This window comes from Salvelinus fontinalis, chromosome 1 (assembly GCF_029448725.1).
Source record: "Salvelinus fontinalis isolate EN_2023a chromosome 1, ASM2944872v1, whole genome shotgun sequence".
Lineage (NCBI taxonomy): Eukaryota > Metazoa > Chordata > Actinopteri > Salmoniformes > Salmonidae > Salvelinus > Salvelinus fontinalis.
Genome location: NC_074665.1, coordinates 34,584,419 through 34,597,047, shown reverse-complemented (window position 1 = coordinate 34,597,047; position 12,629 = coordinate 34,584,419). Strand labels below are relative to the sequence as shown.

Sequence of the window (12,629 nt, the reverse complement as noted above, 5' to 3'; positions counted from 1 at the left end):
CATGGGGCCGTGCTGAAACGCGATGTAATGGCGCTGGATGAATGGCACGACAATGGGCCTCAGAATCTTGTTACGGTATCTCTGTGCATTCAAACTGCCATCGATAAAATGCAATTGTGTTTGTTGTCCGTGACTTATGCCTGCCCATACATAACCCCACCGCCACCATGGGCACTCTGTTCACAACAGCAGCAAACCGCTCGCACACACAACGCCATACACGATGTCTGCCATCTGTCCGGTGCAGTTGACACCAGAATTCATCTGTGAAGAGCACACTTCTCCTGCTTGCCACTGGACATCGAAGGTGAACATTTGCCCAATAAAGTTGGTTACAACACCAAACTGCAGTCAAGTCAAAACCCTGGTGAAGACGACGAGCACACAGAGGATTTTCCCTGAGACGGTTTCTGACAGTTTCTGCTGAAATTCTTCAGTTGTGCAAACCCACAGTTTCATCAGCTGTCCGGTTGACTTGTCTCAGACCATCCCCGCAGGTGAAGAAGCTGGATGTGGAGGTCCTGGGCTGGGGTGGTTACACGTGGTCTGCGGTTGTGAGGCCATGTGGATGCACAGCCAAATTCTCTAAAATAACGTTGGGGGCGGCTTATGGGAGAAAAATGTACATTCAATTCTCTGGCAACAGCTCTGATGGACATTCCTGCAGTCAGAATGCCAATTGCATGCTCCCTTAACTTGAGACATATGTGGCATTGCATTACAAAACTGCACATTTTATATTGGCCTTTTATTGTCCCCAACACAAGGTGCACATGTGTAATGATCATGCTGTTTAATCAGCTTCTTGATATGCCACACCTGTTAGGTAGATGGATTATCCTGGATAAATGCTTACTAACAGGGATGTAAACACATTTGTGCACAACATTTTAGAAAAATAAGCTTTTTGTGCTTTTTCTGGGATCTTTAATTTCAGCTCATGAGAAATGTGACCAACACTTTACATGTTGCATTTTATATTTTAGTTCAGTATAGTAACTTCTCTGCACTTTAATCTATCAGTCATGTTGCCTGATCATCAACAATGACATTCAGCTCATCTCCCTAATTTTGTATTCCCTTTAGAGGAAATATGGTCATTGCTGAAGTCTTCCCTGAAGATTCTGGAACATTCACTTGCACTGCAAGCAACAAATATGGAACTGTGTCCAGTATTGCTGCACTAAGGGTGAAAGGTAACATCACTGGCTTACAAAGTTTAGACGTGGAAGTTCTATTCGTAAGATAATATTTGAAGACTGTTTACAGTGCCTCGTGAAAGTCTACACACACTTGCATAGTTTTCACATTTCTCTGCCTAAAATTCTAAAAGGAGATTTTTTATCCAGAGTGAAAGAACAATTATAATTTTTCTGAAATTAATAAAAATATAAAACAGTCCTGATTGCGATGGTCTTCAAACTCTTTTCTTTGGCACATCTAAATAAGTTCAGGAGCAAATATTTTCATAGAAAATCACACAATCTGTTTGCCAAAGTTGTGGTTCTCATGATTTTAGAACAACTTTACCTGTCTCTGGAATGTCCCTCAAATTGATAGTGAATGTCAAACAATGATTCAACCTCAGAGCCACCAATGTAAAGCGCTTCCTCCTTCTCCTCATCAGAAGAGGAGTAGCATGGATTTGACCAACGTGCAGCGGGTTGTGAATACATCATGAAACTTTATTTACAAGACAAAACTAAACACACGAAGAACACTTGATAATTTTACAAAACAACAAAACGAAGAAGACAGACCTGAACGAGAGTACTTACATAAAACACGACGAACGCACGGACAGGGAAAACAGACTACACAAAAACCAAACAAACGCTACAGTCCCGTGTGGTACACCGACAAGGACACAGGAGACAATCACCCACAAACAAACAGTGAGAACAACCTACCTTAATATGACTCTCAATTAGAGGAAAACGCAAAACACCTGCCTCTAATTAAGAGCCATACCAGGCAACCCAAAACCAACATAGAAACAGAAAACATAGACTGCCCACCCAAAACTCACGCCCTGACCATCACACACATACAAAACAACAGAAAACAGGTCAGGAACGTGACAACCAATGAGTTTTAAAAGCATGTCTGGGATTTTTTCCCCACAGGCATAGATCAGGGGACTTTAAGAAATAATTCCAAGACACTGAATATCCCTTTGAGTATGGTCAAGTATGGCAATTAAAAACTCCTCAACGACATCACTATGAGGCTTAGGATTCATTGGCTGAGCTGAGAGAAAACTGTGCATTGATTAACAACATTGCATTCACTCCACATTACTGGCTTTTATGAAAAAGTTTAAAAAAGGAAGCCTGTCTTAAAAAATCTGCAATTATTTTTGCAACAAGGCCGTTAAGTAATACTGCAAGACAACATTGCAAATAAATGTACTTTTTGGCCTAAATTTTAAAAAAAAGTTTGAGTCAAATACAACCCATCACAGAGTGAAACCCTCTGCATTTTCAAGTATTGTGGTGGAAGCATTATGTTTTGGGTATCCTTGTCACCGACAGGGACTGGGGAGTTTGTCAGGAACAAAATAAATATGATAGGATCAAAGCCCAGGTAAAAAAGTAAGAGGAAAACCTACTTCAGTCTTCTAAATACCTAACCCTGGAATTTAATTTTCTTTTTCAGCGGGTCAATAATACAAATTGTAATGCCAAAGACACAACATAAGGGCTTTCCAAGAGGTGTTAAGTGCTTCTGAGTGGTCCAGCCTCAGCCCTGACTTAAATCTGATTTTAAAAGCAGGTTTGAATATTGCTGTCCATCAATTTTTCTGAACTTGAGCAATAAAATACAATAAGAAAAAGTTGTGCAAAGTTGGTAGAATCTTATTCAAAATAATTCACACAGCTGTAATTGCTGCCAAAGTGCTTCCACCAAGTATTAACTCAGGGGTGTAAAGACGTACGCAATCAAGCCATGTTTGTTTTACATTTTTGTATTCATTTAGAACATTTTCTATAATTTTTCTTTCACTGAAAATGTGGAGTAGATTAGTAGAGGGAAAAACAATGCAATCCCATTTTAGAGGTAATTTCAAGGCAGCAAAATGTGAAAAGTGTGAAAGGGATGTTTAGACTTTCCCTAGGCTTTATAACTATCCTTCTCCCTGTACCTCATTAGGAAATGAAAACACCAACAACAACCACGTGAAAACTCTCGTTGGCACTTTAACAATGGAGTCCACACAAGTCCCAGAGCCGCCTTCATCAGATCTCACTCTGCCCAGTCTAAAGCCTCAAGCTGAGGCTCTTCTCACCAACAGCATCAAGCCTCACTCCAGCACCATCCGCCTGGATCCCTTCAGCTCCAGCAATTTACGACTGGAACCTCTGAGCTCCAGCATGCTGCGCCAGGTGCCTATCAGCGCCAGCATGCCCAGCCTGGACCCACTAAGCCTGTGCAGCAGCCTCCGTATAGGCACCCGTAGCTCCAACACATCTCATCTGGACCCACTCTACCTGAGCACCCCTCACCCAGACCTGCCTACTAGCTCCAGCGTGCTATGCCCGGAGCCCCAGAACAGTGGTGAGATACCCAAGACTGACCATGAATACTCCAGAGCGTTTTCAGTGTTACCTGACCCTCCCGTTGGTCTTTGGCCTAAGGTGGAAGGGACTCCTATCCATAAACCTGAGCCCCCTTCCCATGTAAACCTCCCTGATCCCCCCAACTCCTCCTGCCTTAAGCCTGGGGTTCTGGTTAACCACAACGGGCCCAGGTCCAGCTCCAGGGCAGGCCTCCGTGTGCACTTCAAACTGCCTGAGGATGAAACGGAAAACCAGAGTGAAGCATCCAATAGCCATTCATATGAAGATATGTCGCAGTTGGCCAATAAGGAACCACCTCCAGTACTGGCCAAGCCCAAACTGGGAGTATTCTAATTCTCAAGTATTTTTCAACTTATCTAGTATCACTTAACTTAAGACAAATCCTAACATGATTTAGGGCCAAATGAACAACCAGTCAGACCACAAACTATTTGTTTTATCACCATTGTGTTTCCCAAATTTTGCAACTGCAGTTGATTTTGTTCCGAGAAAATACGCTTAATTCTAAAAGTAATTCTGTAAAATGTTTGGTCTCAGTCTTGTGATGTATTTTTTCAATTGTGGTCCTTGTTTTGAAATGAAGAAAGCAGCTTGAGTTGTGTGGGCTGTATTTAAAACATTAAACATTGAAGGTGGGAATGTCTCCTCTTGAGCTCCCTATCAGATCTGCTGCATTCCAGTTGTCATTTGTCTACTGAATACATATCTGTGCTTAACCATGTGGCGTTTAAAACCACAGAAAACTGAGGTTGGTGATTTCTTAACATACTTAAGTGCAATTCTATCCTTTTTGCATGCGCATGATATGAATTGTTGCACTCTGCTATTGTGTTTTTCACATTTCTGTTCGATTAAAATGTATCTGGCACTAAGATGATACGTGTTCTGCATAATGTTAATAATAATTGATCGAGGGACAATGAGTTATTGTCTGGTTTTCAGCTACAGAACATGCATCAAAACTAATTTTAAAAATGCTAGAATAATGCAATGAAAGGTCTTACACCAAGCTTGATACAGAACATTACTGACATTTCCAATTGCAGATCTGAGTGTGTTTAGAGTCTGGATGCTCCCTGGATACTCCTATACGTTAAAAGGGCAGACTATTTCCCCAACCTGCCCCTGAAAGACACATTGTGCTCATTACTTTTTACGGAACTGTGTCTCGAGTATTTGTAGTTATTCGGGTGAGGAACACATTAAGACAAACATATGGTTTAATTATAGCCTGGTCTCAGATCTGTTTATACTGTCTTGCCAACTCCTATGGTTTGGCGTGACAAGGATTTATGAATTGGCAAGACCACATAAACAGATCTGGGCCCAGGCTAGTTTTATTATATAAAGTTTTCAACATATTCCATCTCTGTGTAACGGTCCTGACCTGTTTTATGTTGTTTTTGTATGTGTTTAGGTCAGGGCATGTGTTTTGGGTGGGCAGTCTATGTTATCTGTTTCTATGTTGGTTTTGGTTGCCTGGTATGGCTCTTAATTAGAGGCAGGTGTTTTGCGTTCTCCTCTAATTAAGAGTCATATTTAGGTAGGGTGTTCTCACTGTTTGTTTGTGGGTGATTGTCTCCTGTGTCGTCGAATGTATGTACCATACGGGACTGTTTGGCTGTTCGTTTATTTTGATGTCGTCTGTTTCCTGTCCGTGAGTTTACGTTTAGTTATGTAAGTTTATGTTCAGGTTTCGTCAACGTCGTTTTCTTGTTTTGTATATTTGAAAGTGTTTTGTTTCGTGTTGCCATCGTCGTGTTAAATAAAAAGATGGCTTATTTCCCGAATGCTGCATTTTGGTCTGAGGATCCTTCTCTCCTCTCCTCGTCCGAGGATGAGGAGAGAGACAGCCCTTACACTCTGTTTTCTCAGAGACCCTGTCCAGCTGCAGCTTCTGCACAACCAGGTGCTTATGGAGCAGCAGCAGACTGAGACTGAGCCAACCGGATCCACCAAGAGCCAATCGGAGGCATCTGCCTGGCCAGCCCAGACACACCACGAGTCCCAGGCACAGACCCAAGCCCAGCCTCAGTCAAACCTGCCCCATTCATCTACCCCCATGCTCCTGCAGACCACCCACGCCGCACCCATACTGACCAAAGCCTCAACACCCTTTCTCAACTCCGCCCCTGTGACAAGATTGAACACTACCCCTACACCCCAGCTAAACACTAGTCCCCCTGCCCACCTGCTAAACATTGCCTCTGCACCACTACTGAACCCATACAATACCCATTCCTATTCTACTGCTTCACCCCTGCTAAACACAAGCCCTGCACCCCCAAAGAACACTACCTCTGCAACGCTACTGCTGAACACAGCCCCTCCTGCACCCGTTATGGGTACCCTGCCGTCCCTTCCTCAACTGAAGACAGCTCCTTCTTGTATGAGCTCCCCTCCAACTGCCTCTCTGCTGAGAACTGTTCCTGCACCACACCTGTACACCAGCCCTGCATCCCCACCCTATATGACCCAGCAAAACACCACCCATTCTTCCCAGCTGAATTTAGCCCACTCATCCCTGCCTAAAGCCATTCACGTACCCAAGTTTAGCACACCTCCCACACCTCATCTGAATACAGCCCCCACAGCGTCTCTCAGCTCCATCCCTGCAGCTTTCATCAAGGCCCCCACAACCATGCAGAACACCTCCCCCTCTCCCCTGCTCAGAACAACCCACGCCTCCCTCCTCAACCTGGCTCCTACGTCACAGAGCTTCAACCATGCTAGGCCAAAGGAGTTCATCACTGCCCAGACTGCCCTCTCTCCATTTAGGAGTCCCTCTCCTACAGAGTCCCCTGTTCCGTTGCTCCACAAGCTGGCTGCCGAGCTCAACTCCTACAATCCCAACCAGTTCTCTCCGCAACCCAGAGTCTTACCCACCAGCCCCCTTTCCTTCATGTCCTCCCCCCACCTCCCCGACCCTGTTTCCTGCTGCCTACCTAAACTCTGTGTTCGCCCTGCCACAGCAGTCGTTCCCGCAGGCAGCGTCCCCGACCTCCAGTACCTCCAGCCCCATCCAGAACCATGTGGCCTTCTTCAGCTCTGTCCTGCCCTCTCTACACACCACACAAGCCACCAACTCTATGGGCCTGCCCAGGAGTGCTCATGGGTAAGACCCTATGATTCCTGAATTCCAGAAAGTTCCCAGTTTAGAAAAAAATCCTGATTGGAGGATTACTAGAGGGAAGGGAATAAGCAGGGGCGGAATCCTTCAACTCTGAATCCTCCGACCCGGATTTTGGAAAACCCCAGGAACTTTGAACCTCTTCACCATTCAATTCATCGTGTTTCAGTTTTATATATTGTAAAAATACATTTTTGCAAATTAATTTGTTTTGATCCACAGGCCATCTCAAGGCATACGGAAGAAGTTGCCTACAAGCACTCGTCCTATTTTAGATGATGACATTCGTAGCAGCCAACAAACGCTCCTCCACGATATTGAGAAAAGGCTTAGGTTCAATGAAGATTTAATGCGTGGTCATGTACAACAGGTATAGGATATATCCCTTCAATTGTACTGTTATGCCGTGAGGCACATACCTTCCATTATAGATTGGGTGAATGACTAAATATGTAACTAAATGAATGAGTTATGCAATAATAATATGGCTTGGAGTGGAACCAACAAATGAACAGAGGGATCTCAAATAAATAAAGCATTCTTCTTCTACAAATTCTTTTCAACCCAACACCTGTTTGAATACCATGTTCTTCAAACATTTCAAAAGAATAAAAAGTGGGAGACTGCATGGTGCATTCTCACTTGCTTCCAATTTGCTATTCTTATTATAATTCCATTTTGTTCTCCTTTAACATTGGAAATGGGGTCAAGTGACAATGTGAAACAATCTGGAAGCAGTGAGAACATGCATTCATCTAAACTGAGAGATCAGCAGATCATCAGCGAGCAATCCTTTTCCAATCATTCATTTTCCATATTCATCCATCATATACTGTATGTGTTCCATATAACACCATGCATATCATTTTAATCACACATTACTCACACATTAGCGGTAGTGATGTCTGTGTGTGTCCATGGGTGTGTGTGTTTTGTTCATTAGTGTGTGTGCATTTATGTTGGTGTTCATCATTCATCCCTATCCTCTCATAGAAGCCAACTACTTATGAGGGGAAAACAGCGAGCAGACACCTCGGACCAAACATTCCCGCCACTGTCTTTAACTATGACGAGGTACAGCGAACATCTCTCCCAAGCATTGCTTTGCTCAGAACATTCAGTAACACTTTACATTAAGTTGCTCTTATGCCTATGCAGAAACACTGTATTGACGCCAGTAACGACATTGTATTAACATGTTCATTCATAGTACTTCAGTAATTGCATAATGGGGTTGAATGTTTTTTGTAACCCTTACAAAAAAAGATTGCAGTTTTGAAACTGCAGTAACTGCAATTGACTGTGGTATTTTGGATGCAGAAATTGCAGAATAACTGCAGTGTACTGCATACTAACTGCAGTTACACTGCAAAATTACTGTAGTAAAAAAAACGGTTATTTTGGGCATAGTAATTGCAGCATACTGCAGTTATATTTCACTCTAACTGCAGTTATACTGCACTCTGACTGCAATCTTTTTTCGTACGAGAGGATTAGGGACTGTTCGAGAGGTACGAGAGGAATAGGGACTATTCCAATTTTTCTAATTATTGAATATTTAGAACATACAATATACTTGCAGTGAAGCCGCTCAACAACTACATCACATTAGTGATCTAACAGCCTCCCATCCAGAGCGACACACAGAAGCAACCAGTGCTCAAGCACACGTCGACAGATCTCCCATCAGCCCTCCAAGATTCCCGCCACAGTTCCCCAAGACCCCCGCACAGAAAAAAATAAAATAATAATACAATAATTCCATTGTATTAGTGGTGAAAGTGCGAGGTGATGAGCTTGATGCTCCTTTCCAATAAGTATCGAGCGTCTTATTCTGGTGACGTGATCATTGATGCTTGGCTGCCGTTTAACAAATAACAATAATCTCGTACTTTAGTCCATAATATTGTTATCATGTAGGCTATACGCGATCGCACATAGATGGACGAGGAAAAACATATTTAATCCATTTTAGAATAAGCCTGTAACGTAACAAAAACATTTGGGATAAGGGAAGGGGTCTGAATTCTTTCCGAATGCACTGTATATTTATATATTTCGGACTGACATTGCTCGTTCTGATATTTCTTAATTTACATTTTTTTTGTCCATTTTGTTGTGTATTGCTAGGTATTATTACTGCACTGTTGGAGCTAGAAACACAAGCGTTTGCGATAACGTCTGCAAATATGTGTATGCGACCAATAAACTTTGATTTGATTCCAATGTTCTTCATTGCATCTCAATTAGGAAAATTGGAATTGGATTGACTCCCACCATGCCTTTAACACAATATCACCATTGTGAAATGGTGCTCTGGGTCTGACTCCTCTGTAAATCTACTCAAGTACTGTAAACACTCTCCAAAACTGTTTCTGAAATGTATCCCCATTCCATCTCGGTAAAGTATTTGATACAATATTTCAATTAGTAAATATGTTTCCTTCACTACATGCAGGGGTCTCTGCCATTAAATCAAATGTCATACTATTTTTATTCCTGCCATAGTATTATTATTTGCAGCATCTTGATTTTAATCTGTTTATTATAATTATTTACATTATATATTGTCGCATGATATGATACCTAGATATTTATTATAACAGTGATGCTCTTTTTAGTTTTGCTTAAATTTAACCTAAGCAAGGAAAGCACTTTAATGACTTACGCTATTGGCATGACTTGTAATGGTCCTGACCTGTTTTATGTTGTTTTTGTATATTGTTTAGGTCAGGGCATGTGTTTTGGGTGGGCAGTCTATGTTATCTGTTTCTATGTTGGTTTTGGTTGCCTGGTATGGCTCTTAATTAGAGGCAGGTGTTTTGCGTTCTCCTCTAATTAAGAGTCATATTTAGGTAGGGTGTTCTCACTGTTTGTTTGTGGGTGATTGTCTCCTGTGTCTGTGTCGATGTTACACCATACGGGATTGTTTCGGTTTGTTCGTGCGTTTTTGTAGTAAGTACTTGTTCGTTCGTTCTGCGTGTGTTATGTCAGTTCGTCGTACTAGTCTGTCTATTTTCGTTTTGTTATTTTGTTAGTTTATTCAAGTATAGTTTGTTTCGTTTAGTCTAAATAAAACTCATGTTTTCACAACCCGCTGCGCCTTGGCTCGATCACTACACCTCCTCTTCTTATGAAGAGAGAGAGGAACGCCGTTACATGACTACTGCAATTATTTTTATACAGCGGTCTTTATTTATTTTAGGAGTACAAAGTGTCCAACTTTGAGCAGAGGCTGATGAGTGAGATAGAGTTCCGTCTGGAGCGCACGCCAGTCGAGGAGTCAGATGACGAGGTACAACACGATGAGATCCCAACAGGGAAGTGCATCGCTCCCATGTTTGACAAAAAACTGAAGAACTTCAGGGCCATGGAGGGTGTGCCTATGACGTTCTCCTGTAAAGTGGTGGGGATCCCCGTACCTAAGGTGAGACAGCACATTTGTGTTTTTTAAAATATTTTAATGTCACCCAGAATGTTTTTTTTTAGCAGAGGTTTTCATCCAAATTACCTTATAGTGTAGTGATAACAAAGATTTTTAGTATGTGTATGTGATCCTGTCAGGATTTTCTGCCAATGCCAGGGAGGAAGGACAGAGGGCTCTGCTTGATTGGCTCTCTCTTTTGTATTATATTCGGGGTTGTCCGGAATCTGGACTTTGATATGGCAGTTCATCTGTATGTTCACCATACAGTGAGTGGACATGTACTCAACATTTGTTAGAAATCTTCCTCTGTCTTCAACCCATTTCAGGTTTACTGGTTTAAGGATGGCAAGCATATCTTGAGAAACAATTATCATCATAAGAAGATAAGAGAGGGGGACGGAACCTGTGCCCTACACATAGAGGTCACCAATAACGACGATGATGGTAGATATCAGTCAGGGTAGCCTTTGAAGATAGCACTTCTTGTGAGATGTCTATCTATGTGTTTCTCTGTTTTCCAGGTTAGTGGCCTTCCAAATCCAGAGCTGATGTGGCTGATCAAGGGGAGGCCCATCTACCCAAACGTCTCCCACCGGATGCTGGTGAGGGAGAATGGAATCCATTCCCTTGTCATAGACCCTCTAAAACAGGACGACGCCGGGACATACACTTGCATTGCCAGCAACAAAGCAGGACAGAGCTCCTTCGGTCTAGAGTTAAGAGTTGTGGGTAAGAGTTCTCAAAACAAATATTTTCATGAAACCCAAATAGTGTACATCTCGGTAACAAATTAGTGATCCATTATTAATACATATTTATAAGCATTTATGATGACTTATTATTGAAAGTTAGTATAAAATGTAACAATTATATAATGTAGGTAATCAGTGCTAGGTTTTGAATAAGTAATGACAAAAACGTAAATTTGTTGGTATAGTGACGTATGCCATGACAATTAAGAAGTATTATAGTAATTGTACATGACAGAGAATAACTATTATTTTCCCATTCAGAAAAAGAGATGAAAAAGAAACTCCCCAGTTTGTGGAGAAGCTCCAGAACACAGGCATCGCAGTGGACACCCCCGTCCGACTGGAGTGCAGGGTACTGGGCATGCCTCCACCTGTTATCTACTGGAAGAAAGACAATGACACCATTCCTCACACCAAGGCCAGAGTCAGGTTAATATTCCCGAACTAACCTCTCACCCTCCAACCAGAAAGTTGACTGCCCACTTATATTCAAAGTCATGTAGACAAGAGGTAACACACAAAACCCATGTGTAGAGTACATTCCAATTCAGCCAGATTAGATTAGAAAATTAATGCGTGTTATTCACCAAAAACATTTAATTAGAACACAGTTAATAAATACATTTAGTTTAGTGTGATCATTTAAGTGAAGAGATGTTTTTTGATTCTAGCTTAAACCAGGATGCCACTGGATATGTTTGCCTCCTGATTCAGCCAACCAGGAAAGAGGATCCTGGCTGGTACACCGTATAAGCAAAGAATGACGCAGGAATTGTTTCATGCACAGCGAGACTAGACATCTATGGTAAATTAAATTTCATACAACTTTTAACAGCTTTCTCTTACCTGTCACAGTGTTTATTGTGATAGTTTTGAATGACTCAATAGTTGCTAATGATTGTGTTTTAAGTATATCAATATATCAAATGCATGGACTACAATACCCAGAGCCATCTCTGTTCTTTGCAGCCCAGTGGCATCAACATGCCCCTCTGCCTATGAAGAAGGCTCCGCGGTAAGGCAGTCGCTATGCAGCACTGACCGGCCAAGGCCTAGACATTAAGTCTGCCTTTCCCACGATGGACAACAGCCCCATCCTCTTCTCCAGCTCCCCTATGGAGGCACAGTTGGAGAGCGAGGAGCTGTGAGGAGCTAGCTGTGTAAGAAGTAGACACACTCTGCCACAGGGTTGTAAAAGTCTGTAAACATCCCCATAATGCACAGGTTTTTCAGAAATTCTAGTTGAAAGTTTATGGAATTTTGCCAACCTACTCCACCAACAACCTAATCACCACTGGTCCTTTGAACCCACAAACTACTCTTCTCTGGAGTCTCGTAGGGCCGGTTTCCCAGACACAGATTCAGCCAAGTACTGGACTATAAAACATGCCCAAATAGAGAATCTCCATTGAAATGGACTAATCTACTAGTCAATCTAATCTGTGGTGGCCAGTAGGATTAAGAGATGGAAGAGCAGGACTATAATCTGAGCAGTTTGTTTCATCTGGTTTGTGTGATACATTTGAAGTGATACATTAAAGTTGGAATGACAAAAACGGTTTGATTTTAAACTGTCAACCTAATGCTGTGTTTGCTTGTCCGCCATTCCTATTGAATTGTATCATTTGATTTGATTCACAAAAAACAGACACACTCGCCAAGTCTTAGTTCACGAGCCACCGAGTCAACTATAATCTTCCAATAGATCAGATTTATAATTGTATTTATTTTTGATTAGT

At 42.1% G+C, this 12,629-nt stretch overlaps 1 protein-coding gene across 1 annotated transcript in view; it reads left to right on the top strand.

Annotated features, from left to right (window-relative positions):
• The window catches only part of LOC129856770 (myopalladin-like), a 33,866-nt gene extending 21,819 nt beyond the window's left edge, over window positions 1-12,047 (top strand). The window contains 12 exon segments of the mRNA XM_055924515.1: window positions 1,089-1,196; window positions 3,154-3,901; window positions 5,457-6,492; window positions 6,494-6,696; window positions 6,934-7,081; window positions 7,705-7,785; window positions 9,917-10,138; window positions 10,465-10,578; window positions 10,660-10,873; window positions 11,160-11,319; window positions 11,562-11,695; window positions 11,860-12,047. Of these exon segments, the coding sequence (XP_055780490.1) occupies window positions 1,089-1,196; window positions 3,154-3,901; window positions 5,457-6,492; window positions 6,494-6,696; window positions 6,934-7,081; window positions 7,705-7,785; window positions 9,917-10,138; window positions 10,465-10,578; window positions 10,660-10,873; window positions 11,160-11,319; window positions 11,562-11,695; window positions 11,860-12,038 (3,347 nt within the window). The 3' untranslated portion in view covers window positions 12,039-12,047.
• Window positions 12,048-12,629: the final 582 nt, after the last annotated feature.